Source organism: Coffea arabica, chromosome 2e, assembly GCF_036785885.1.
Source record: "Coffea arabica cultivar ET-39 chromosome 2e, Coffea Arabica ET-39 HiFi, whole genome shotgun sequence".
Lineage (NCBI taxonomy): Eukaryota > Viridiplantae > Streptophyta > Magnoliopsida > Gentianales > Rubiaceae > Coffea > Coffea arabica.
The window spans coordinates 12,253,699-12,281,569 of NC_092313.1; the positions used below are offsets into that span (position 1 = coordinate 12,253,699).

Here is a 27,871-nt window from a genome sequence, read left to right on the forward strand (position 1 = left end):
AACCAGACCTAGCACGTTAAATGCACGGCGAACTGATGTTGCTGCGAAGGTTCGACCCCAGGACCAAACGGTCCCGAGGAAGAGGCGCCAACCATCAGCCCATTCACGTGGGGGCACATTTAATTGTACATTCAATTGTGCTTTATATTACACCCAACTGGGTCAGTTCAGTTGGTTGCCCTGAAGTAATAGGAATTCTGCAACTTCATTACTTTGTCATCTACATTAGGCTTCAATATAAATGCATGTCTGGGCGTAATTTTTTTTTTTCAGTTGACTCTTCAGGCATCATATTTACTCCAAGAAACAGATGTAGGTGGTATCCATTTACATGATGGTTACTCAGCAACATTGGAAGAAATGAATACAGAGCTCCAGCTAGCACCCAAGTCCCCTAAAAGTCTTTAGTTGAATACAAGTCAATTGAGCCACTGGCCATTGTCTAGTGGTCATCCCCTTCTTTGGGGATGCTGGAGATCAGGGGTTCAACCCTTGCCTCCCACAACTTATCACTCTACGTGGCTAGGGATGGCAATGGGGGCGGGTGCCCGCGGACAACTGCCCCGCGGGAGGCTCTTGGGGCGGGGGGTGGGGGGGGGGAATATTATACTCCCCCGCCCCATCCCCCGCCCCGTCACCAGCAAAAAAAAAGTATATATATATAAATAAATATATATAATATGTAATTTAATTAGTTATAAACTTATGATAATGATATTATTAGTTAGATGTATTATATAATGTATATTAGTGTATGTAATATAATTGATATTATCAATTATATGAATAATTAGACATGTCTACTAATAGAATTTATTAATTAGTTATACTAAATTTACTAATACATATATACTAAATTTCTAATTACATTAAATAGAATAACACTTTTTTTTCAAAAAAAAACACAAACACAATAATGAATTAGTGATTGTATTTGTACCAAAAGTGAAAACTTGACTATTTTAGTTGTATTTATTTCATCATGTTGGATTGTATTCAAATAACTTTTGTTTGATTGTTTTTATGAGTTTCAATTGTAAAATTACAATGAATAATAACTTGATGATGTGTTGATATTTTAGTACTTGATTATTTATTAAAATTTAACTATAATAAAATTTTATTAACCCCGCGAGGACAATTTTATTAACCCCTCCCCCACACCTCGCCCCATTGCCTATTAATTCCCCCCGACCCCCACCCCGTCCCCCGCCCCGCCCCGTTGCCTATTATTTTTTTTTACCGTTTTTTGTGAATACATTTTTCAATCATCTTTTTACTTTACCTATATTGAATTAATACGGTATATTTTTTTAATAAAAATTTCAGAAAATAACAGTATAAACGGACTTAATTTTAGTGAGCAAAATATTTTTGTTTGAATATAATTCTTGATATAATAATGCTTACTTGAGAAATCAGGAGGTATCATCTATTGATTCGTCACGATAATGCAGACGAAAAGTCATTGGGGCAGCAGAGATGATGTAACAAGTCTTAAAAGTACCCCCAGAATAAAAATAAAGCACATCAAATGAAACACATGCGTTGTATATGCTTCAATATTAATACAGTTCATCAGTACTAATCATACAAATTGTTAGTACATCAAAGGTGTGAATTATGATGGAGGGATGCAGATTTAGCTCTCAAATTTTAGAAGCGTATTTATCATAATACTACTTTAAATTTGAACGTACACTAAATAAATGAATAACAATAGATCGTAGGGGTGGGGATTATTACTTAAATTTGTTTTTCTTGGTTCACCTCATTCATGCCTTTTTTTTTTTTTTTTCTTTTTGAACGGACCTCAGTCGTACTTAAAGCCCAAAGGCCTGATGTGCTAGATTAAAAAGCCCACTTTTGCTGTGGAGCAGTAAAGGTCCAATCGAGGCCGAGGATTCCAACCTTGTGATTTATATTTCGGGCTTTATAAATTCTTTGTGGACTGCTGACTGACTGGACCATTCTTTTGCTGAATTTGTTTGTTGGACTAATTCTTGGGCTCGGACGTGAGTCTAAAATCATGCCTTTTTTTTTTTTCGAAAGAAAAATTATGCCTATAAATTCATTTTGAGAACGTTAAATTTTAATTATGATATATAAAAGCTCATAATTTTCTCTCAACACTTCTCAGGTTGAATTTTTTTCCAAATGGTCCACAATGTCTGGTAAGATGATAAACAGAAAAGCAAAAAGTTTAAAAAAGACTTTTTCAGATATTTACAAAACCAAAAAAGGGCAGAAGATGAGACATTGGAAAGACTTAAAAGGGCTTTTAATTTTTTTTCACCTTCTACATAACTTTTTTTTGGGGCCATACTTTTTTCCCCTTCTACATTATTTTCTAACCATATTGGGAAGAGCAACTCCAATCATAACAGATTGAGCCACACACACACACAAAAAAAAAAAATTTTTGGACATAATGCTCAGTCAATTTTGTTAATGGTGTTAGTTCAGAAGATAATTAATTTGGACATATCCAGAAAATTTGGACGAGTGGCTGACCAGCACGTTGAGTCAGAAATTGGAAATACAATTCACCAGTTTTCAAAGGACAGTTCACAATTTTACATATCAGGAGACTCCAGCACACAACTTCTGAAAAATGTGCTTTTCAAGTGAGTGTGTTTGGTCTATATATTGAAGTTGAGCTGAGTGCGTTTGGATAGTAAATTATTTGAGATAATTTTGTAAAAAAAATACTGTAAAAAAATATTGAAGCATTTTTTTGATATAATATGTAAGATAATAACGTGATTGAAAAAATGTGTCAATGATACAAGTAAGTTATTGTGTGTAAATAAGGCGTAAATAAGGTGTACTAATTTACAATCCAAACACAGATGATTATCATGTTCGTGTGCCTTTGATCTCCTTTTTACAATTTCATGCAAGGAAAGCCCCTGGGGGCTTTGTTTGGACAGCCATTTTCCGCCGAAAAATTGCGTCATTTTTCGTGATCACATTTCCCTATTACATTTTTTCCTTGCATACATCAAATCGCTACAGTAATTTTTCTACAAAAAAAATCCAAGAAAATGCAATCCAAACAAGGCCGAGTGGAAAAAGTTTACAAGATTATTTGTTTTTATCCAATTTATACTCGATCTAAATTTGCTTAAATACCTAAATTCGACCGATATCCCATAAATTCGTCGTAGATAATTTATTATTGAAACAAATTAATGAAATATTATAACCAAGTTGTGTCTAACACTCAACGTAACCAAATTGCTGTTAGGCGCAATTTATGGTTCGTTCTACTGCAATCATTTGTTTCTAGTGATTTTTGGTGTTATTTAATGACAAATGAATATCGGTATCAACGCCAAAACATTTAAGTTACAAAATCATGCGGAGCAGAGCAGCCAACCTCAGAACCAACATAACAGCTACAAGTGCTACTAGATTTCCTACTTTCTTACCAATTCCCCACCCCTGAGCCACTGATTTTCCAAAGCCAACACTTCTAGTCAAATAAGATTCCGTCCTTTTTATACAACTTTTCTCTCGTTCACTTTCAATCTCCTATACAAACGAACTTCATCCCTCTGGCCTCCCGAAACTTGTCTGCAGTGTTAACTGCCCCAAAAAGTTGCAGAAAATTCCTTAAAACCACCTGATAATATCAAGAACCAGAGCATCATCATGACTCATAATGAGATTACTCTTGTTTACGATGTTGTTTTGGTTTTTCTTGCCATTTTTATTAGCGTTCTTGCTACTTTTCTCCTCTTCTTTTGCAAGAAGAAGCCAATCAAAGCAGAGGAAACTCTGCAGCCCGCTGCCAGTTGCAAGCTCTGTGCATGTTCATGTTCGTTGATGGATATCGATTCTGCCACTGATGGTTTCAACAACAGAAGAATTATCGGAAAAGGCAGATTAGGGACGGTTTATGCAGCCGTGATGCCACGAGGAGAATTAGTAGCTGTCAAGAGGATCCATCCGCGGCTTGTTTTGACTAATGCAGGCTTTGGATTTTCATCGGCAATCAAGTGTTTATCCTTAGCTGATCATCCTCACGTTGTTCCCATCATAGGATATTCTGAGGCACCAGGTGAACGAATCATCGTCATGGAATTCGAGGGCATGCTTAGTTTGGAGTTCTATTTGCATCATAATCCTGACGGGGCTGCACTTTTGGATTGGAGCAGGAGGTTGAGGATAGCAGCCGGGGCGGCTAGAGGGATCGAGTACCTGCATCAAGGCATGGCACCGCCAATTGTTCATGGTTGTATCAAGCCATCAAATATTCTGATTGATGTGAAGTTTTGCGCAAGATTATGCGATTATGGGCTGCAATTTTTGGCACCTAGGGAGCGGCAGGGTCTAGAGGGATATGTTGATCATGAGTATTGGGTGGAAAAAGGAGGTGGTGCTTCCAAGGAAAGTGATGTGTATGGGTTTGGGGTGGTTCTGTTAGAGTTGTTGAGCGGTAGGAGAAATGAAGAGGGATTGATTGCTAAGTGGGCTTTGCCACTGATTAAAGAAATGAAGTTTGATGAACTGTTAGACCCTCGACTTGTAATACCTTCTGATATTAAACCCCTTATTAGATTGGCAAAAGTTGCTTCAGCCTGTGTTGGGAATTCCAGACCAAGTAGGCCTGCTCTCAGTCAGATTGTGCCCATTTTGAACAACTTAGAAGTGGAGATGAGCATCTGATTGCAATGCAGCAATATTAGTTCTTCTGTACAAATTGATGAGCTAGAATTTACGAGGCCAATTCAAGAAACTGGAAATTCTAGCGGCCTCTGATGTTGATCTATCTTTTGTTAGTGTGAAACGGTGGAATCCTCTTGGACGGGAATGAGTGAATTCCAAGAGGAGGTTGGGGCGGTGGTTTGTCTTGTCTTGTAGGAAAGGATGGTGACATGGATTGACCTTTTTATGCGCAGGCAACGGAAGATATCTTGGGTGCGAGAGGGACACTTGCGTCTCCCATTGAATGAATGCTCTTTTGTTGTGTACAAATTTGTAGTGAGGACGCAAATTCATGCTTTTACCAATTAATTTATGTATCAAATTGGATGCACCTAGAATGATGATGAAGATGATAAGGAAGCTAGCTACATATGAGAATAGGTGTTAAGACATTCCATACCGTACTACAGATACTTTTGATCTTGTACTTGTAAACTTTTTGATCATTCGGTCTAAGGCAGATCCCTGTCTTGATTATCAATGAGTTACTGTAGAAATAGAAAAATGTTTTGTTGAGTAATCTGTCTCCAAGTTGGCAACACGCCGCTGCATTGCCCGTGATTCCAAATTAACGGTCGTTTGATGTTTGGATATACTTTGCGATTCATAAAGTACTTTGCTGGGCCAAAAGCTTCCCTAAGTTGTTCTCAATGTGAGAAACGGTTTATTTTTTTCTTTTTTTGGGCTCAACTTTTTTGATTTGATATTTTATGTGTAATCTACGTGTCCAATTAGGCAATTGTAGCCCTCAACTGAGTAAAATCAAAAAGTGTAAATGACGGCAAAATTTACATTGTAAAGTTTCAAAAAAATATTTTTAAAATGGAGATAAAATAATTGTAGCCTCATGAACATCGGCACTTGTTTTCAATCGTCCGATCTATTGCTTAATTTTTTTTTTTAATAAAAATCTAGATTTGCCAAATAGACTCCAAAAATTCCAAATCTGATAATAAAAAAAATCTGGAAAACTCAAATCTAATAAAAAATAAATAAAAGAAACGACCTAAAACTCTCAGTAGAAAAGTTTAGGAAATTACTAGGCAACTCAAGGAGAGAAGAAATTCTCGATAAGAAATCTTAGAAGAACACAAATGAAAACAAACCAGATGGTTCCTCTCATAAGGAAATATCAGAAAAATCTGACGTCTCGCCTATGGGAGAGAGGGAAGTTTTGGTTAGAAAGTTTTTCTAAATAAGAGGAAGAGAGAATTAAGAGAGTACTCCAGTTCTTATTATCCTATTTGATGTGTCTCTCTAATGTATAATTAAGCAACTATTTTTTTTTTTTTCCAAATATACATTGAGAAAACATGAAGGTGCATCTTGCAATTTGAGGACTTGGACAAAATAATAGGAGAAAAATGCACCGATGGACATCAGAATTGGAATTAGACACTCGAAAAACTTGTAATGATTTACTTTCCAAATTTGTGTCATGTGTGTATTAAGAATGGGCTAGCTCTAGAACCGAAAGTAAATAAAAAATGAATGTTTAAGACTTGGGAGGAAGGAGAATGTTCAACAGCCTCAAGAAGATAGTTGGGCCTCACTCCAATATACATCTGTCAATCTTTGCTAACATATAGATCCATCACCCGAGTTTGAGCCTCAAATATCGAGCTTTCGTCCCACTTCCAACCCAAACAACCCTACTTAGAAACTCGAACATGTTGCAAGCCCACATCTCACATTATTTTGTAGTACAAATTACGCATGGCATACACTACACAGGAAGGAAACAAATTGCTGAAGCCTCTTTCACTGCTAGCAAGTGTGTTTGGTCAGAAGATAATGTGGAAATTATCTTCATGCAAGCAAATAATGATCAATCCAAAACAATGGTCAAATTATTTAGGGGTGTTGTCTATTGTAGAGTTTTAGCTGCTATCTAGAATTGTGGCTTTCTTTTTATTGACAAAGAGCGATATCTTGACGAACAATTCTAGCAACATATAGCTTACATTTGGATTAGCATTTATATATAGTTTTATTGGAGAGGCAATAGAATTAACCTTTGCTTGATTTGCTTTTAAAGGAAATCTAACTACTTAAGGTGGAAGAAGGATTAAAGAGAACTAAAGTCCTACGTACCTCTACAGCTCTACTTCAGAGCAGTGCATTGTTACGCCTATCTGGATATAACTCAGATTACAATCGTATTCGTCGCTAGATCATAGTCTTGAATGTTTCTCGTAGGTCGAAAACCAATGTAGTTGGTCATGGCATAATTTCTTATTATTAAGTTGATAATTGCATTCAAGTTTGAGTTGATTATAACTTAAACATGCTATTTGGCCTTGTTTGAATTGTATTTTGACACATAACTTTTTTAGATTTCTATGAAAATATTCGTTAACATATTTTCTAACTATTTTTTTTTCCCTCATCACATCTTAATAAAGTGCTAGAATGTATTTTACTACAAAAACTCTAAAAAAAATTACAGTCCAAACAAGTTCTAATGTGCTATGGAGTTTCCAACAAAACAATTCGCAACTCAACCTAAACCTGATCTTGCTAAGGGAAACAGGAGGCCCCTGTAATATCCCAATTAGAAACCATTACAAGATTGTTGATGTAACTAATTCTCACCCTCTCAATAAAATTCTCTCTCTCCTCTCCCAATTTCTTCTTCTTTCTCTTTCCTCTTTCTTCAACCCTCCACCGGGTCATTACAGCCCCGTTTGGTAAATGAGTTTTTTGAATATTTGTCTAAAATTTTACTATAACTTGTAGGAAAAATTTTTAAGATGGAAATTTTTCTCTTTTTCTTTTTCTATCTTTCTTTTTTCTCTTTCTCTTTGTTCTTCATTTTCTTTCTTTCTTTTCTTTACTCACTTCTTCTTCTCCCTTCCCCTCCCTCACCACCTCTCCCTTCGATGCCAAAAGAACCCATCAGCAAACCTCGAATTTTTTTTTTGGCTTTTTCTCTCCCTCTCTTCTCCCTCTCTTCTCCCTTTCCCCCGCCACCCTCCCCCTCCCCCTGGCTAGGATCTAGTCTCGCGATCTAGTCACATGACCAGATCGAGCAGAGAGGGAGGGGGAGGGAAAGGGGGAGAGAGGTGGCGGGGGAGAGGGGGAGAGAGGAGGGAGGGGAGGAGGAGAAGAGAAAGAAAAAAAAAAAATGCTAGCGCTGGCCGGTCTTGGCTAGCAGCGTAGGTGGTGGTGGGTTAAGGTAGGAGAAGAAAGGAGGAAGGGAAATTTTTTTGTGTATTTTGAAATGTGTTAATTAAAAATTTTAAATTTTTTTTTGAGATTACTGTAGCAAAAATTGTTAAAAAACTGGTAGAAGCCAAATTTGAACAAAAGCTCATTTGTCTAACAAGCTCGGAATTTAGGCCTTGTTTGGACATATTTTTCAATCACCTTTTTACTTCATATATATCAAATCGCTACAATAATTTTTCTATAAAAAATTCAGAAAAATACAATCCAAACAAAGCCTTAGTATACGGATGGACCCATAGTTCACAACTACGGAAAATATTATTCTTAAAAGGGAGCACTGAAGCAACCCTGTTGACTGTATAGTGCAGAAATTATGCCAAAGATTTGTACGAGTCTGGATAGGGTATTATTTGAAATATTATTTGGAATAATTACTGTAGTACTTTTTGTGATGTGATGTATGTGAGATAAAAAAGTAATTGGGAAGATAAAAAGTTGTATTGGAAATTGTAATGGTGATGTCAGCAAATATATTTGGTCAAATAATCTATTGTTTGAGTCATATATTTGTGTCAATTAAGAAAACCGGATCTTCGTCGTTTTGTTTTTGTTGAGATACAGACCTTCATATTTGAGCACCGCACAAATAAGGGCCTTCATATTTGAGCCCTGCACAAATAAGGAATCGTATAGCGTAAGTTAAGGATTTGACTTCTTCTTCAAAAAATAAAGGTGATTATCGACAAAAGACTATACCTTGATGTTCATCACAAGGAGGAAGGATCTGATCCAAGAAGAATGTCTACAAGGCCACCATCTATATTTTAATATATGTTAATCACATCATAGAATCAAAAACGAAACTCTCATATCAATAACAATCTGGATAAGTTACACTTATCCCCTAATAGTATCATATATTTCTTATTTTTCAGAGAGAGAGATGGATGGGATGGTACAGGAAGAGACACTACTGTCTCACTTAAACTTAAAAAAAAAGATTTGATTTTACCTCGTTTGTTATTTCATATTAGCACTAGAGCTTCATATAGATTTCAAATATTAATACTTTTTGGACAAAATTGACCCCCTCATACAGGGCTTCCCTTTGTTATTATCTCCTCCATTTTATCATGTCACCACTTCCTCCCCTTGATCACCTCCTTTTTGTTCCAGTTTCTTTAGCTTATTCCCTCTCCTTTTGATGAAAATACTTGACTGTTTTTTTGTCCCGGTGATGTTATCAATTAATTGAATATATAAGCTAGGGACTATTGAATTACTTGAACTTGAGCTAAATAATTCTAATTTACACGGCAAATGCATTTGATAAGTAACTAAGGCTAGGTATGTTATATATTCTTTATATAGGAAACGATTATGTGAATGTTGCACTGAAATATTTTGTTAACTTGAGCTATGTTTGTTTGGATTGCTTCATATTTCCCCAATTTTATTTGCTTACATCATCTTTACAATTTCCAATACACCTTTTTATCTTCCCAATATCTTTTTATCTCACATACATCACATCACAAAAAGTGTTACAGTAAAAATATCCCAAATAATCCAAAATAACTTACAATCCAAACAGAGTTAATAAATATAAGGGGGTTGCCACTCATTAACCCAAAATTTTGAACTATTAGGAACAATAATATAAGTACTACTCCTAGGGCGCTTTCTTCTTATAATAATAATTATATTATTTTTTTAATCTCCTTGTTTGGATTGCCCTTTTTTCGTAGGGTTTGTTTTCTTAACACATTTTTTGCTTCACATACACCATATGACAAAAAAGTGTTCCAGTTTTTATTTTCATACAAAAATTTTATTAAAAAAAAAAGAAAACTCTCAAGAAATGCAATCCAAATTCCAAACAGCTACACTTTTTTTTTTTTTTTCTTTTGGCTTCAAACAATAAATGTCAATTTGTCAAACAAAAACTGGTAATTCCATCTTCTAGCCATGCAGCAGCAGTAGGTCACTTCAGAAATGCCTGCACTAGAAAAGCTCAAGAAACTGCCGTAGAAAGTAGAGGCAGAGCAAGACCAGAAGGTTTAGCAAGTCTACAACGTCAACAAGCTTTCTATTTTGAATCAGAGAAAAGCATTTAATATAAGGAAGACCTGAAGGCAAGTCTAAAACGGTTTTATGCATGTGAAAGCTCTGAGAGGAAAGAATAATATATAAGTCGTCACGCTTTGCTTTTCCAAATTATATATGGACCGGACGATAAAACCCTCATCCACACGTTAAAGTAAACCCTAATAAAACTTCCTCGTTAAGCTTTCTGTTGCGTGGCTTCTATGAGAAGCTCTCCAAACATTTGTGAATTGACTGCCCAATCATATCCACCATATATATGTCGGCTATCATTAAGATTAATTCATTGGCATGACTTCTGTGCAATCGTCACCTATTTGGCCAAGTGTTTACTCATGTAGTATAGCAACTTTTGCTAAATGAGCTATAGCTACGTCTATGAGCTAGGCAGTATACACAATTTACAATGTTCCTGTTTAAATTGCTCTTTTTTTTTTTTTTTAGTTTTGGTATAAAAATATACCGTAACGATCTGATGTATGTGAGATAAAAATATGATTGAGAAATATGTTTGTGAAAAATGTAAGGCCTTGTTCGGATTGCGATTTTTCGTCGGAAAATTACGTCGTTTTCCGTGATCACATTTCCCTATTACATTTTTCCCTCACATACATCAAATCGCTACAGTAATTTTTCCATGAAAAATCATGGAAAATGCAATCCAAACACAACCTAAAATTTTTTCTATGAATAGCTACAATTCAAATGAGGACACTTGGTGAAAATGGTAAATTGAGGTATTTGGCATTTTGGAATTCACATTACATTTTTTGTTTGTCAAAGAACTGAAAAGTGTTTTGACTTCATATGTCTCATTCAGCTAAGCTGGTCCTATTTATTAACCCAATTACATCCACTTTTTAAAAATATTAGTAGCCATTTATCTAATTGATTTTAGGGTTTGGACCACCATCGACTTATTTACTAAAAATTCAAAAAATTCTTGTCACAAGGCATCCTCAGTAATTTGCCATCGTACGTACATTGCATGAATATGCACAAATGGAATGTTGACGACAAAAAAGAACAGAATATTTGAAGTCATAAAAAATCACCTTTTCCAAAAAAAATTTGCTATATTTTCCGTGAACACATTTTTCAATCACCTTTTTACCTCACATATATCAATCGTTACAGTATTTTTTCTATAAAAAATCCAAAAAAAATGCAATCCAAACAAGACCTTAGTCGTAGAATCCTATACAGTTGTCCCTGCGTATTGATTTGGTGCAGTCAAGACTGAAGACCAACTAGGACAGCAGATTGCTACAAGTTTTATCAGAATCATCACTCCTGTCCTATGTAAGAAAAGATTGAGTTTAATCAAAGATCAAAATATGCGGTCAAGGGGTATATATTGATTCACATAAGTAAGAGACATAACACACAAAATTTGTTGCACCATAGGAGCTAATCTATGCTCTCTAAAAATTAATTAAAGTAAGCTGTAAAAGTGGTTAATATTGTGTGTTTGGATAGGAGATTATTTGAGATAATTTTTTTAAAAATGTACTGTAACACTTTTTTGATGTGATGTATGTGAGATAAAAAGGAGATTGAAAAATGTGTTGATGATGCAAGCAGTTCAGTATGTATAAATAAAAAGTTTAAAACATTCTCGGGTGGACTTGGTCAATTGTTCCATTTCTTCTTTAGACCTTGTGGCCGCCTAAATATTCAAGTCACCATCGTGATACCACATAACGTTAAAACTTTATAACATAGTAGTATGAAAAATGCTTGATACCGAAATTTATCATAAGCATACTAAAGAATAGTAACAAAAAGAAACAAAAGAAAGGATGGAGTCCTCGCCTAATTGGGATGAGAAGTCTACGCAAAGTAATGGGAAATGGTAGAAAAATACATAGAGATGAGGAATGTAATCCCGAGTTTGTTACCATCACATTTGTTGGTGAGTATATATACTACACTGACCAATAACCCATTCCAGACATATATACATATACACACACATAGCTTTAAGCACACTCTAGCTTGACACTGCAGCTAAAACCCCCTCAAGCTTTGATCTATTCCTAGAAATTAATAAAGAGGTGAACTGTCCTCAAAGAATCAGTCTTGCCCCATATCCACTCCACTTAACACTCCTTTCCCTTCTTTCTTTCTTTTCTTTCCCCACTTTAACAATGAAAAATTTCTGTCATTTTTTTTTTAAATAACTTTCTTGAACACAGTTAAAACACAAATAAGTGATAGAGTAAAAAGGAACGCGGAACTGCATATATTCTGGTACAGGTGTATATACACATTAACAAAACTAAACTTGTCCGCCAAGCAATCACATATTTTATTTTCTATCAGTTTCTTTGTCCTTTTACAGAATATAAGCAACAATACTCCAACCCCCTCTTCTTTCTCTCTCCCTAACTCCCTCTAGGCTCTAACTCTGGGGACTCAAGTAACAGCTCGAAAAGAGTAGACAAAAAGTGGAGAATTCTCAATTCCTTCCCAACTTCAAGAAGAAGAGAAAAAATTTGGTTAACTAACGTGATATTAAAAAAAAAAAAGTGACAACTTTGCTTTCTTTCTTCTTTTATTAGAGTTTTTTCCCCCCTATTTTCCTTTTTTCTGATTCTTGATTATGGGTTTTCGAATTTTTGCGTAGGTTGGAGAGGTGGAGGAAGATTCGGGAGAAGGAAACCCAATTTGGGATGGGCATAAGGGCAAAAGAAAAGAGATGACATGGTGCAGTAATGAATCCAATCAAGAAAATCTACCCCTCCAAATTGTCCCAGCTCAGATATCTCATGAAAAAAGCACTACTGTTCTCAACTCAAAGCTAAATGAAGTTAAGACTATAGCTTGCCCTTCATGCGGCCACCCCCTAGAAGTTCAAGATCAGGTACCATTTTAGTTCTTATATTTGTATAGTTCTTCATTTACCCAAAATTTTATTTAGTCATAGAAGTTCTCTTTTTGTTTTTAATTGTGGGAAAATTTGGATTAGACTGGATTACTACAAGATTTGCCAGGATTGCCAGCTGGGGTGAAATTTGATCCATCCGACCAAGAAATTCTTGAACATTTGGAGGCAAGGGTACTATTGGACAGCCGGAAAATCCATCCGTTAATTGACGAATTTATTCCCACAATTGAAGGGGAAAATGGGATTTGCTACACGCATCCCGAGAAGCTACCAGGTGAGTGGCGAATAATTGTTCATTTGTCCTATTTTACACAAAATTGTCTTTGCTCAGATTCGGACAAACAGCGTACCAGAATATATGTGCTTTAGCTTCCTTAAGCTGATAAAATTTCATGAGATTTTCGTGTGTCATCTTAATCTTGTTAGAATTAGTCGGCGGTGATTGCGTGGATAATTGTCACAAGCTGAAATGTAAAGTGACTTTTATTGCCTTTTTTTTTATTTATTTATTGTTACAAGCTATTCTGAGGTTTCTTGAATCCTTTGGATTTCCTGGGGCAATTTTGCTGGGGGGTTTTTCTAAAATATCGTATGATGCGACTTGTGCCTATGGTTTTCTGTGCTGTGACAATTGTTTTCTGAAAGTAGGAAGTATTCCTTCCAGTTGCTTTAGCCTAATTAGTTACAATGTCATGGAGTTTTTATATTGGTAGTTTGTGATTTTTGTTTGCTCCACTAAAAGATTCTTGGTATTGGAAACCCAACGTTAGTGCGGCTCCAATAGTTTGCCTTACGTTGATTATTTCTTGCCTAAAAGAACAGTGGAAGTAGATTTTTTTTCTTATGAAATTTGTTTGTTTGTTTTTTTTTTTTTTGTAATGAAACCGAAGTAAAAAGAGTGATAGAAGCTCTTACAATTTTAATGTTTCCAACACATACCACTTCCTAAAATCTAAATAAATTTTGGATTGTGTTTTACTCATGCTTTAGTGTTTGAACTTGGAACAAATTTTGTAGCCTTATATGTTAGTCAAGCAAGTGTTTTTGGCAGAATTATGTAACAAGATGCCGCGTTGTATGGTTGTAAAACTTGACCATCCATGGACTTGAATGAATTGAAACGTTTTTCTAAGAAAATGTGGTATGATATCCCCATATTTTTGGCATTATCGCATAGTAATTGCACAAGGAGATTGATATACGATGGTAGGCTAGCATGCAACCATTTCACGTTCCTTAGATCATCTTCACAAATTTTTGACTCACAAATGATGTGATTATATATATGTGTGTGTGTGTGTGGGGTCTAGGTCTAGGTATGGTGATAAGAGATTTTGCCGAAGAGGATTAATTTACCTACCGTAAAACAGTATTAAGATGAATGAGTTGACTTGTCGATATCCTTGAATCATCTCCTAATTATTTATTTATTCCCCCATGAAACAAAATGGTCTTTTGGTCTTTGGTCTCAAATGAAGCAAGAAAGCATGTTCACACCATAATTGCAATGAAATGTAAATCACAAACTGTTTTGCTTATAGGGGAACTTTCGATTCCATGATCATTGATGTTGTCCTATATTAGCATGTACACTGTTGATTTATTGCACAGGTATGCAGGCTTCCTCAAGAAACTCATTACATTGTAATTTAAGCTTAATAGCTAGAGCCCAAAAGTTAACTCTAATCTAACTGTTATTTGGTCAGTATAGTTATTAATTGTTAGACTATCTTAGTGGCTAATAGTTGTACTTTGATTCAACTCATACACTACTTCATCCTCAGATAAAGCAGGCCTTGTCAACTGTGGAATGAGTGAACAAGTGACAAATATGTCAAGTGAATGACTTAATATTCTTGTTAATTGCGTGATCATGCAGGAGTAAACAAGGATGGTCAAATCCGTCACTTCTTTCATAGGCCTTCAAAGGCATATACCACTGGAACAAGAAAAAGAAGAAAGGTTCACACAGACACTGAAGCTGATGGTGGTGGTGAAACAAGATGGCATAAAACAGGCAAGACTAGGCCAGTTTTCATAAGTGGAGCCTTGAAAGGGTACAAGAAAATACTAGTCCTCTACACAAATTATGGCAGGCAAAGGAAGCCTGAGAAGACTAACTGGGTAATGCATCAGTACCATTTAGGCACTAATGAGGAGGAAAAAGATGGCGAGTTGGTGGTTTCGAAGGTTTTCTACCAAACACAGCCAAGACAATGCGGTGGCTCGTCAAGCATCTCAGAACTCGACAAAAGATCAACATCTTCTGTAAGCCACAGCCATTTGATCAAGAGCACGAGTAATAACTTCATTGATTATTATCCACATCCCTACAATAATATTTCGTATAACTTGGGAAGCCAAAGTGGAGATAGTCATAGTTCATCTCAGCTAATTCCAAATCTTGTCGTCCATGGTGATGGCTCATCCTTTATCCATCTGCCTTCCAGTGTAAGCAAAGGCAAATAAGGATGTTGAAGTAGGGAAAATATATACGTTCTCATGCTACTAAGTTAATACAGCGACAATGACACTTTTGCTGGTGGTTGTTGCTTGTTTTATAGTTGTGAAGCATAAGTTATCGAGCTTTACAAATGAGGGAAGGCAAATAAAGTTATGTTGTTCTATCTTTTTCTCGAAGAGTTGTCTAGTTATTCTTTGATGTCACTAGCCTTATACTATAGGTAAAGAATCCTTGAATTTTGCAGTTTTGGTTCTTAGGAAGAATTAATATATGTTTTAAATGGTTGGTTGGAGTCCTTATATGTTGTACAAATCTTTGAGAGATATGTTCTTAATTTAGTCAAAACTCGTTTCTCACAAAGACCTTATGTGAGCTGTTTTTTTCTGTCTAAAAATGTTTAAGTAGTGAGGTGTTTCTTGAGTATGCTACAAGCGATGCTGCTTTGCTGATTTATCGCTTTTTGTTAGAATATAGAAGATTACGCGGGTGTATCTTATTTTGATAGTTATCCAAATTTACATGTATATACATTTATGGAAATTCAAAATTCCAGGACAAATAAGTGCTAATAAAATATATGGTCATCGGTGGGGCGAAGAAATTATCAAACTTATAGTTTTCATTTTCATGACAACCTGAAATGCAAAAAAAAAAAAAAAAAATTTAAAAAAAAAATTTGAGGATAATTTGAGATTGAAGAAGATACAAAAGGATTTTGGAGGTGAGGCAAAATAGCAATCACCTTGGTGCTTAATTTGAAGCGAATCAGCAGAAGTAAAACCATGTCATTTTAGCTGACATAACCATTATAGAACTTGAGAAGCAAACACCCAAAAGCGATCCTTTTTGCTGTACAACTGAAATATTGCAAATTGCCTACATCATTGCAAAAACAAGAAACATATATGGTTGTAATTACTAATTAGGGGGAGCCTATCGCTTCTGTTCTGAACGTACTTTCGAAGTTCATTTTGCAGCCATAAGTGCATGTTGTAACAATTTGGTTCTATAACATATTTTGGCAAATTTACTGAGCGGCAAAGGAACAAACTATGCCCTTTAATGGTAGATTTTTACAAAGTTATCATGCAAACGAGTCCAGGATATTTTCCCCATAAATGGACTTCAAAACATGGTAGTAGAACTTAAGAAACTGGAGGCGATTGGAGGATGCTGTAGACATTATTATTGTTTTCGATAACAGAAAGAGCAAAATTTTCACGCGTCTTTATATGTTGCCCTTTTCAAATGTAACAGGTTACAAAGTTGAAGCCATGGAAGGTTAGTCACAGTTTTACTCGTCAATCACAGGGTGTTCTTATGTTTTGAACGTATATAATACCAAACGAAGAAAAATATATAAAGAGAGGAATTTACTTGGGTAACAAGAAGGGACAAATTTTCCTATTAAAGTTCACTGATGACGATAACAACAGCAGGTCAATTCTTCCCTGCAAGACTTGGACAGGAAGAAAACTAAATGATTTACTTAGTCGAACAGAACTAGGAGAAGAAAAAGAAAAATATTCCAGCTGCCACAGAATTAGGGGTGTCAACGGGTTGGATTCGGATTAGAATTGAAAATTGCGGACCTAGACCCTTTTTATTTAGTAGACTCGGACCCAACTGGTATACCTTACGGGTCTTGATTTTAGAGTTCCGAAATTGGATCCGACGCGTCCCGAGTCAGATTCAAGTCTATTAGGAAAGAAAATGTCCAAACTTAAACATTCTAAAATTAAATCCAAAATTAATCACAAATTCAATCTCCAAATTTAAACAAATCAAATTACAAAGCTAAATCACAAATAACTCGCAATAGTCAATCTAAAACTAACCACAAATCAATCTACAAAGTCATTATTAAATTGTTAATTTGGTACAAGAATGTATTTAGAAATATTTATACTTTAAAATTATTAATATATTGTTCGAATACAGGTCGAAATCCTATATTCCGTATCCTACCTTTTTTTGTTAGAATAAACGGGTATAGGTCCGAGTTCGGATCCAGGTATCGAAATTATATTTTAATCTAAACCCAGAAAAATTGATAGAATACGGATTCGACCCGTTGACACCCCTACATAGGATTAAAAGAAGGAACCGAAATAAACAATGATTCGTCCCATATTTTTTACAAAATCTCCTAGGCCAAGTCACTCTGCTTGATTTCATTGATCTCCAAGCGTTTTTCTTCTCTTGTTTGGATTGCAATTTTTTCGAGTTTTTGTAGAAAATGTATTATAGCAATTTGATATAAGTGAGGTAAAAAGATTATTGAAAAATATGTTCAGGAAAAATGTAAAAAAATTTTGGTGAAAAATGGCAACTCATATAATTTCCTTCAAATTCCTCGTTAATATACTCCATATCAGGAATTTATTGATGTCATAATCAGCCACCTTTTTTTTATATCCAAAAAAAAAAAAATCATCAAATTGGTTTTCACTCCTCTCAAGTTCATAATTTATAGGTTGTTCCAATGACTAAACGCACAAAAGTTTGAGCTTAGAATAAGGGCTTGGGGGTCTTTTGTTACACGTCTTCATGTTACATTATGTTACACATCTTTTGTTAGAATAAGGGCTTGTCTTGTTTGACACTTTTACATGTAGTACCTGTATAAGCCAAGAATGTTGTAATTTTAGGGATATAGAAAACGAAATTCGAACCAATCGTCGTGATACGATATGTTGGATTGGGGTAATGTAAAATTTCTTATAAACATGCCAACGTTGGTTTGGAAAGATACATGAATATTGATGTGAGGTAGTATAGGGGTCTATATAGTTTTAAACAATCTATGTGAGGTAGTTATGTGAACCTCAAAAAATCACTGGGCCATTGGCTCAGTGGCCACCACCTAGTTGGTGGGGTGGGATGGAAGTGGCTTGTTTCCAAAAAAATTCAGGCGGGTGTGCTGTGCACCCGTCTGATCCGGTGGTGGTTCAGTCTCCTCCGAATTATCTCTGGACCTCTTTAAGTCCGCCTCCTTCCCATTAGTATAGGATAGATTAGGTTTATCGTCTCCGGAAAAAAAAAAAAGTTATGTGAATCTCAATAACATTAGTTTTTCAAATTTTTTTAAATTCATAATTGAATCTTTTCTTTTTTTTTTTGGAAAGATATAAATTTCTCAACAGACCTACACACGTCCTAGTAAAAATTTAAAAAGAAAACTAGGTCCATTTTGATTGCGGGTTTGATTTCAGAACCCAAAATCAGCCCACTTATTTTGGTCGAGGCTTTTCCCTCCTTACGGTGGGCTATCTAGGCCAAGTTTGTGGTAGATCCCAATTGATTGACCAATGCATGGGACAGGCTAAAACACAAAACATACATACCAAGATAGCCCAATTACAAACCCACTAAACGGCTATTGGGCAACAAGAAGACTAAACGGATTTCGCAAGATTATCCTTGGCAATTTAGCTACCCATTATAGCTCCTCCAACAAATGCAGGAAACTATTCGCTGGAAAAAACGAAGAATGTTTATTACAAATCAGACAATTGTAATCGGAGCAGAATGACCAGAAAACTCGACTATCATATCATAAAATTTTGACATAATCTGCGAGGCCAACCATCTGCTGCATTTCATTGATTTCATCTCCTAAATAAATTGAGAGCAAAGTCTTTAGTGTTTCCGGTTCGATTTCCTGTATTAATTGTTTTACGTAAAAAAACATTGTTGGCATATTAAATCAAGACTCAAAAATAGAAATTTGAATATTATTGTTTAGCAGTTTTTCAATCAAGTTAAGGTTTTAAAACTTCCAATTTTTTTTTTTACTTTTTTAAAAAAGTGTAAGTCGGAGATTTCGAATTCGAGAATTTTGACTTACATTCCCTTTTCTCGTATCACTCAACTCATCCCTTCCCTCCATTAATAATTCTAATTGAGTCAAATTATAGTGATTTTATTATTTAGAAGGGATAATTTCAAAAACCTCCCTTGAGGTTTCTGACAATTTCACTCGACTCCCTTTAGATTTAAAAAATTACACTTATCTCCCTTGACATAGTAAAATACCTATAATGCCCTCCACTTGGTAGACAATTTTAAATTTACGGCAATAAATTTACAAAATCCAAAAAAATCCAATTTTTTGTCTCTTATTTATTTTTACTCCTCTCTTTTCTAATTAATATAACATCTTTTTATTATTTTCAATTTTGTGGATATTAGCAAATTGAAATTACAAAATCAATAGAAATAGTAGATTATGTGTCAAATTAGAAGGAAATAAAGAGACTTGCAGTGATACAAACATAAATAATGAAATAGATGAAATTAGAAGAACTAAAGATGTAGAATTTGTCATATTTTGCATGTTCGCAAGAAAATCTTTTATAAAATGTCAATAATTACATAAGAATTTCTTTCATTGGATTAGAAATTTTTTATTATGACTTTATTATGGAAAAAGAATTTATTCTCTACTTTTGAGGTATTAATATTTTTAATGCTATAGGAGGGTTATAATGGCAGTTCTAGGTCAGGCTAGCTTGTATTGAAAAGGTATTTGAGCATTGACATTTAATTTTGGGGTGCAACTGGTTGTCAATGGGGTTTGTGTGTGTATCTTTTTCTTTTTTCTTTTTTTGCGTGACAAACATTGATGTTGTATAAGCAATTTGAAATTTTTTAATTAGTTATTTGGTTTTAAAACTTATGTTTGAAAGATTGTTAGGGATTAGACTTGTTGATTTATGTAAAGTATGAAAAAAATGATTGAGTATACTATATTTTTTTTCTTAGTTTTGTACAAAAGGGCAATTTAGGATTTTTGTAAGAAAATCTATCTTATTGAACCTATATTGTTACTAAACATTAAAAGTAAGGGATGTATATTAATTTTTAAAACCTAAGGGGAGCTCTCTATAATTGTTAAAAATCTCAAGAGAGGTTTGTGAAATTATCCCTATTTAGAAATTAGTGTTTCCGTATCACTCAACCCATCTAAGTTTCATACATCTATAGATGTATCTATAGAAGTATAGACCCATCTATAGATGTAAGAAATCAAATTTTCATACATCCAAGTTTTTATTTTAAATTTTTTAAGGGACAGTGGTTTTTTTTTTTTTTTTTTTTGGGTGTTTGGTACAAATAGGGATAGAGCTGGTTAACATTAAATACAATACAGAAGGAATGCTCGACTTCTTGTTCGTTAATCTGCATGACTCCGACGAAATTGAACTATATTCTCTGCGTCGATCAAGTTTAGGAACTTAAGTTTCACTTAGCTACAAGAGTTGAATCCCATACATCACAAAGCAGATTAATTCCGCAAAATCTTTGAAGCAATCTGTAATTCCAAATTGTAGAAGGTAAAAGATGAAATCAAATGCAGTAGTAGCTCATAATTGGCTAGTCATAGCTGACGCAAATCCGAAATCCTTCTTCATGGACGTGCACAAAGTATTGATTGTAGGAGTAGTACAAGGCCCCTCAAGTAAACCTTTGGCCATAAATCTATATGCGGCTTCTGTAAGGTGAATGCCATCCCAACTGATATATAGAGAAGGCCGAGCACAAGCAGTAGACGCTGGTTCTCCACATTGCGCTGTAAAATTATAATTGTAAGGGGGACCTCCATCTCCGCAACAGGCCATAAGCGATCTTCCTCCGAAACCTGAAAAAGGGGCGGTCAGTGATTTGAGTCTCCTACATACAACTATCACGATATCAACTTACCGTAATCAGAATGATGATGAAGATGATAATTATACGAATAATACAAGGAAAAATCACATGCCCAGATGTCGTTGTTTCGTACTTTAATTGGATTCTCAAGTTTGGAATTGAAACAGTGCTATATATCTACATCTGAAAGAGATCAAACAGAGTATCTAGGAATTTCATTTTGGCTGGTGATTTCTTTAATTGGTTTCTCCTTTGGACGGTGAAAATGTTGTTTCCAAAATCATTGAGATACATTTCCTTGAGGTATCAATTTGGGTGCCAAAAGAGCGCGTGGTCCCGATTTTGACCAAATTGATCCGCCTTTGTTTAACAAGCAATTTGCAACATCAGTTGCATTAAACCAGCAATAATGGAGTTGAGAAGGTACTTACGGTTTAAACTGAATGTCTTTAAAGACATTTTCAGTGTAAACGACCCAAAACACTCTGGATTAATCCTTCTATATATATATATATATACATATTATTAGTGTAGAAATTTCCAACATTAATAAGTATGGGTGCATCCTTGTGTGAAAGACCTTCTACACTAGTGTCAACTAAACTTTGCCACGTTAACACCAAGTAGATAGATATGATATAAGGAACCTTTGGGGCAAATGAAAGAAGTTTTGACACAATTTTATCAGAAAAGCTCAAGTAATTATTGGTCTACCTTAACGCTGTCTATTAATGCGAATGCACTTAAAAAGGAGAATTACCGTTTTGTTCCGGAGAACGAAAAAGCTGCATCAGAGGATTGAAATAATCGGCATACAATATAAATGCATCTGGGTGATTTGCTCGAACTCGATTCAGCTCTTCTTGAAGTAGTTCATTGTGATAATTGGAAAAATCGTTCAACCAACTCAGGCAGCCTGTTGCTGTATCATAATCTTCTTTGTTTGAACTCTTGAAATATGTTAACATCGCTGGCGAGCATCCATCAGGCAATAGACCATTCACCATTATGTTTACCACTCCCAGGTCTATCAATTCCTACATCAGGAGCTCCCCAAAAAAAAAAAAATTAATAAAATCCTACGTCAGGAATATAAATCAATATCATGCACATATTAGCCCTTTAACCATGTAACGTTCGTGAAAGACAGAATCCCGAGTTAAAGAGTGGCAGCGATGCAATGTAGCATAAGACCAGAAAAGAATGCCTAAAAGTTTTTTTTTCCCCAGCAAACAACACTGAAAAGATTCTGGAGCTGAAATGTTGTTAGAAAAAGAAATGTGCAAGTCAGAATGCTGCATAGCGCCGTGAGGTGTTGAAGGTGACAAACCTGACTAAATAGTTTTTTTTTTTCTTTTAGTTGTTCCCTTAAGAAAGAAAAAAGAAGAGTAGAACTTTGAGCAATAAAAACAAATAGGGAAAAATTCTTACGTTAATGGCAGACCTAGTGGCACTAATAACCAAAGGAACCAAGGATTTTGTCTCCTCCAAGCTTTTTCCTTGCAGAAATGCTTTGCCATAATCGTTGCCACCGAATCCCATAAGAAAGAGTGAGCTTTTGAAAACTTCGCTACAGCCTGCGAATGAATCCCCCATGAGCTATTAACGTTAATTTTCAAAGCCATTAATAATCAGTAACTCGAGAACCTCTCAAATAAACCTTTGGACAGCACACCATCTGAGTTAGCTCAAAAAAATTTTGATACACACTACTATGCATTTCCACTAAAATACTTCAATACCCTGTTTTGAGTTAGATTGGGATTTTATGCAATTTTCATGGTGCAGCTCATGATTCTGATGTCTTGAATTTTAATTTGGATTGACAGGAGTGCTGGTGGGACATAGCTTTAAATCAATAATGTTTCATTTTTTACACGTTAATACCTACAGTTATTTTATTAGTAGTGTTTATATCTATTGCATTTGTGACGATGCATAGACATACATATTGGAAATGAACAATCCAAGATACACACACCAAATAAGGTCGAGGGTGGCAATTGTCCCCATAGAAGTTCGATAATTATTTGTTTGACTTAGAAATTTTGAAAGTTTTTATATTCGTACCATTTTTGCCAACCTCCTCACCTCTATCTACTCCACCCCTAAATTTTGGAAACTACTCTCGTCAGTCGTTGCTACCTTAAGATGTGTTCGACCATTTCAAATTAAAAGCAGCTGTCACCAAAAGTATGGAGAATATGAATTATGATGTTCATAATAAATTTGAGCAAACAAAACAAATTTATTCAATGTATGACATATACGTCTCTACTAATGGGGTCTTAAATCTATCGCTAAATATATTAGTGAGACTATGATTTATGCATTTGTAAGTTTATATATACTCTCCAATTTTGTTTTCTTTTTAACCACGACTTCATCATTGGTTATTGGACAGAACCACCGGGGTCACGTTGACAGCAGAGTTTGTGTTTATAAGAAATTGAAGACCATGAGGTCTTCTTCCAAATACACATTTGTTAATTTGAAAGTTAGGTTTAAACTCGTATTTTGTACATGGGATGCCCTTACTATAGACCCTTCTTCTTTTCGGCATAACTTGGGGGTGCAAGATGGAGAATGGAATTTTAAAATGTTTGGGGACCAAAATATCATTTATTTGACTCCGTAGGGGAAGTTTTGCCCAAAATTTGGGATGAAAAGGGAGGGTAAAATGAGGTTTCTTTATAAACATCAAGGACTACTACAGCAGCTTTGAGTATTTTGGCTTGTAAGCACGTCCGGGAAAAGAAAAACAAAAGAACAACTCATGATTTTTCAGTGAGAGATGTTATATCAGCCGTGTGCCTTTTTTTTTTTTTTTTTTTCCCTAAAGGAAGTGTCAATAATGTTAAGTTATTTAGAAAAAAATCTCTAGGTTTTTTGTGCTATTTGGTCGGGAAAATTAGCAATTTAATCCCTTTTATTTATTTATTTTTTTAACCTCTCACCTCTCCCTATATATACTTTTTGGACTTTCAATCATCAAATCTAAAATTTGAACTGTGAACCTAACAATTAAAAGAATTCTAAGAGATCTCTCTCTCGATCATTGGGTCAAGGAAATTTTTTGTGGAGAATACCCGACCCGAAATTCAGGGGAATTAAAGGAACATACTAGTCATGTTTATAACACGAAATTGGTCAATCTCCCCTAGCACGTTGAACCTAGTTCAACTTGCGGGGTCATATTTCCCTCTAAACTGATTCTTTGGATTATTGCATATCTCTCTTTTTTTCTTTTTTTTTTTTTTGTAAAGATTAATGCATATCTTGGAATAGAAAAAAAAATAATACAGTATGTGGCTGTTGATGTCTAATGTGTCATGTCATACAACCACTATAGGAAAGGATAGGTATTAATGGTGGACACCGACCGTATTACATGCCATATGCAGACATAAATTTGAGCAGAAAATATCCGACACATGTTGCACATGTTTCCTTTATTTATTTATTTATTTTTTGACTCTTCAACCCATGAGCTTATTGATTTGGCATAGTAGTCCTAAATATTTTTTTTTTTAAAAAAATAACAAAATAAAGAAACACCTGATCTCAAGCTCTGGCTTTTTCAAACGAATTGCATATTTAGATGGTAAACATTGGAAAATCATGCCATATCAACTTAAAATATGCGTCGTTCTCAATCCCTAAACATCTTTAAGCCTTTTTTTTTTTTTTTTTCTGTTCTTTGAGGATAATAAAAAAAAGATAAGAATTCTCGTCCAACACGAGTAGCTAGGCTTTGAAACCATTTTTCCGTCTGGACAAGAAATACTTACTTGAGGAATAGCAAAGAGATCGCAGTAGCCCTTTGAACCACCTGAGTTGGGTACTCATAGAGATATTAGCCAAAGTAGAAGAAATTCCTTTTTCTCCATAAAATGGGACGTCAAGTGCTGTAGCTCCTGCAACTGCAAAGTTCAGACCGGCTTCAAACCTTGAGTTGCTTCGATGTTTCGCGCCCATAAGATACGGTGGAACCGGTGGAAGTCCATAGTATTCAGCTGCAAAAGACGACGCATGGATAAGTAAAAGATCACTCCCACTTATGCTAGTTCTTCTAGTACCAAGCCCCACAACCCTTAAAAATAAATAAATAAATAAAAAAGTCCCACAACCCTGGGACGTTTCTACCCCAGTGCCGGACGGCAACAGATATGCCTGAAAAAAGAACATTTTCAAACTTGGTTATATCCAGCAATGGATAGTTTATGAGTGGGTGAAGCGCAGAGCTACCTATGAAATCGATTATTAGCCGACCATCGGAGCATCGACCTGTTGGGTGATGAAAATAGGTCTCTCCATAAGGAGGTAAGCCGCAGTAGAGTGTTCCGTTGCTCAAATGAAATATAGGCGGGTAAATGGTCGCATAATTTCCAGTGTCAGCCAGTGAATCGCCGAAGGCAAAGATTGACGTGAAACAGCCGGAGGCAGTTTCCAGTGAGGACAATAATATGAGAAAGGTGACTGAAAACGAGATGGTTGTCGGAAGAGCTGAAGACGATGAAGCCATTTCAAATTGTAAATTGTGGTGGCAAGACTTGCAACCTTGGTCTTGTATTTGTTCTGTGCTATTCCTGTTTAGTTTATTTCAAAATTTATGTATAGCTTTTCATATATGGCAAAGTAAAATATTTCTCTTTAATGCTCACTTTGCCACATATCACTATCTCACCTACTTATCTTACGAGCTCACAAAGCATGATTCTGGCGGTTGCTTTTCATCAGCGATGACCCTGAAAAGAGGCATTAAATCCTGCGCATCAGATATATGATTCAGTAATCTTTGTTGACAGTAGACATCTGTTCTTCCTATGATTTTATGCATAGATGATTTTGTATACTATGGGGCTCAGAATCAGATGACAAGATGAGGCTTGTTGGTGGTAAATCCGTGCTGTTATGTAGTATTTATCTTGCGTGTGCCCGCGACATTGCTCACCTCAGCTTGGAGTCAACCTCCTCTTCTCTTAAACCTTTTTAGTATAAAAAAAAATAATAAGGATAATAATAATAATAATTTGCCTTTCCCGTGCACTGCTTTTATTATCACGTTATATTTTGTTGGAGGTGAAGGGGCGCATTCTATTTTGTGCTGGGAAAAACCAAAAACGCAAATTTAGAAGCACAACAGGACACCCCTCGGAAGCAGATGTTAGCAAGGCAGCAAGCAAGTCACCAAACGCATACATTGATGTGAAACTGAAACAGCCGGTGGCAGTTTCCAATTGGCAGAGGCTGTCCCAAGTGGGGCATCCAAGATTGTGAGAATCGTGGTGTACAGAAGAGCTGACGAGGATGAAGCCATGTTAAATTGTGGTGTACGCAAAACTGCCTGACCCACAGCCTTATTTCCTGCTCAGTGGCACTTGCGGGGAAATTTCCGTCTTTGTTTATAGTCAGAACTAGGGATGGCAATGGGGCGGGTCCGGGTGGGGCGGGGGATCCTTCCCCCATCCCCGTCCCGTTGTCAAATAACTCCCCCCGTCCCCCGTCCCGTTTCCCCCGCGGTTCCCGCAGTTCCCGCGGTCCCCCGCGAGAAATGGATAACCTTCTACAATTCATAATCTTCAGCTTAGCCGGAAATGAAGAACTAAGATGTGAAAAATCAAAAAAAGAAAATATCACCTATGAAATAATGAGGGGAATTAACTGAACCAACAAAGGACGAGCAAACTGAAGAGGCACAGAGCATTGCAGTTTTGGGTTGACAATACAGATTCTCATTTTGCAAACACATCAAGAACTTACCTCTGAGATTACCAATAAAGCAATCATAGAAAACTCTCTAATAGCCCAAAAGTTTTAAGACTTTAGTCCATCAATCAGCTTAAGAAAACCCCTGCATACAGAAAACACTACTCTTATCAAGATGCTCCAAAACGTCTGCTAACACATTCATAGGCCATAATTCCTAAAAAGGAAAATGGAGGTACAGTAATACCGTATCTTTCATGTTTTACGATATATGTGAAACAAGATATAGATTTTTAATCTGAATAAAGCCTTAACTGATACCTCCATTTCATTCACGCATTTTCACAAACAGATTACAAGCACACACAAAAAGTTTCATCCTCTTTCAACTACGAGATTGAAGTGGACCATAAAATTTCCAACGCAACCAAAATTTCAGTCATCTAAGAACGTAAATGCAAGCAAATTAGCAGGAGAGGGGAAAAATAAAAGAGAGAGAGAGAGAGCATGGATTTCATTTAGTACCAGTTGAAGTTTGAAAGGAGGGGAAAAATGAATTTAGAGATTTCGAGTGATTGAGACTGATTACTGATTAGAATTGAGGGGAATGGGACTATGGGAGGCGACGGCGGTGGCTGGCTGGCTGCGATTCTGCAAAGGAGGAAATGGAGGAACTAAGGGGGAAATGGGAATGGCCGAATGGGGGATAATTAGATTTAGGGGTTTTGTACTTTTGTGTATTTAATATTTATATGTATATATATATATATATATATATATATATTTTTTTTTTTTTTGTGCGTGGGCGAGGCGGGGTAAATATTTTGCCCCCGCCCCGCCCGGCCCCATACCCCGCCCCATTTGTACCCCGCGGGGCGGGTGCCCGCCATCCCTAGTCAGAACTTGCACGGACCCGTCCATGTCCCCAGTCCCCACACATAGGCCTTGTGGTATCTAAGTAGCCACGTCGTGTTTTGTCTTGTTAATGGGCAATAGTCGGTCGTTGATGGGTTAACATCGCCTATATATTCTCTCAAAATAGTCTTTTTTTTTTTTTTTCCAAAATAGTCAAGGCAAGATTTTGATGCAGCAACTGTTCCTCGCCGCCCGCCGTTGCTCATTCCCCTCACCACTCTCAGTTTCAGCTACAATTGACACCATAG

General features: G+C 35.7%; 3 protein-coding genes across 9 annotated transcripts; 2 read left to right on the forward strand and 1 right to left on the reverse strand.

Annotated features, from left to right (window-relative positions):
* Positions 1-3,363: 3,363 nt before the first annotated feature.
* Positions 3,364-5,233, forward strand: LOC113721966 (serine/threonine-protein kinase-like protein ACR4). Its single transcript, XM_027245636.2, has one exon. It carries the CDS (start codon positions 3,658-3,660, stop codon positions 4,672-4,674), a length of 1,017 nt encoding a protein of 338 aa, XP_027101437.2. The 5' UTR covers positions 3,364-3,657; the 3' UTR covers positions 4,675-5,233.
* Positions 5,234-12,337: 7,104 nt separating this feature from the next.
* Positions 12,338-15,520, forward strand: LOC113726079 (NAC domain-containing protein 73-like). 3 transcript variants are annotated; one of them, XM_072079000.1, is made up of 4 exons: positions 12,338-12,491; positions 12,620-12,856; positions 12,962-13,154; positions 14,760-15,520. In XM_072079000.1, the coding sequence occupies exons 2-4, from the start codon at positions 12,692-12,694 to the stop codon at positions 15,347-15,349; spliced, it is 948 nt and encodes a 315-aa protein (XP_071935101.1). In that variant the 5' UTR covers positions 12,338-12,491; positions 12,620-12,691; the 3' UTR covers positions 15,350-15,520. The 3 variants fall into 3 exon arrangements, with proteins under 3 accessions (XP_071935101.1, XP_071935102.1, XP_071935100.1); XM_072079001.1 differs by having other exon boundaries at positions 12,347-12,521; XM_072078999.1 differs by lacking the exon at positions 12,338-12,491 and having other exon boundaries at positions 12,501-12,856.
* Positions 15,521-20,575: 5,055 nt separating this feature from the next.
* On the reverse strand, positions 20,576-27,436 carry LOC113730995 (sinapine esterase). 5 transcript variants are annotated; one of them, XM_027256015.2, is made up of 8 exons: positions 27,234-27,436; positions 26,763-26,853; positions 25,687-25,747; positions 25,248-25,588; positions 24,791-25,015; positions 22,431-22,576; positions 21,760-22,036; positions 20,576-20,988 (listed from the first exon to the last, which is right to left on the reverse strand). In XM_027256015.2, exons 4-8 carry the CDS (start codon positions 25,522-25,524, stop codon positions 20,714-20,716), a joined length of 1,200 nt encoding a protein of 399 aa, XP_027111816.2. In that variant the 5' UTR covers positions 25,525-25,588; positions 25,687-25,747; positions 26,763-26,853; positions 27,234-27,436; the 3' UTR covers positions 20,576-20,713. The 5 variants fall into 5 exon arrangements, with proteins under 5 accessions (XP_027111816.2, XP_027111817.2, XP_071935104.1 ...); XM_027256016.2 differs by having other exon boundaries at positions 25,687-25,767; XM_072079003.1 differs by lacking the exons at positions 26,763-26,853; positions 27,234-27,436 and adding an exon at positions 26,202-26,411.
* Positions 27,437-27,871: the final 435 nt, after the last annotated feature.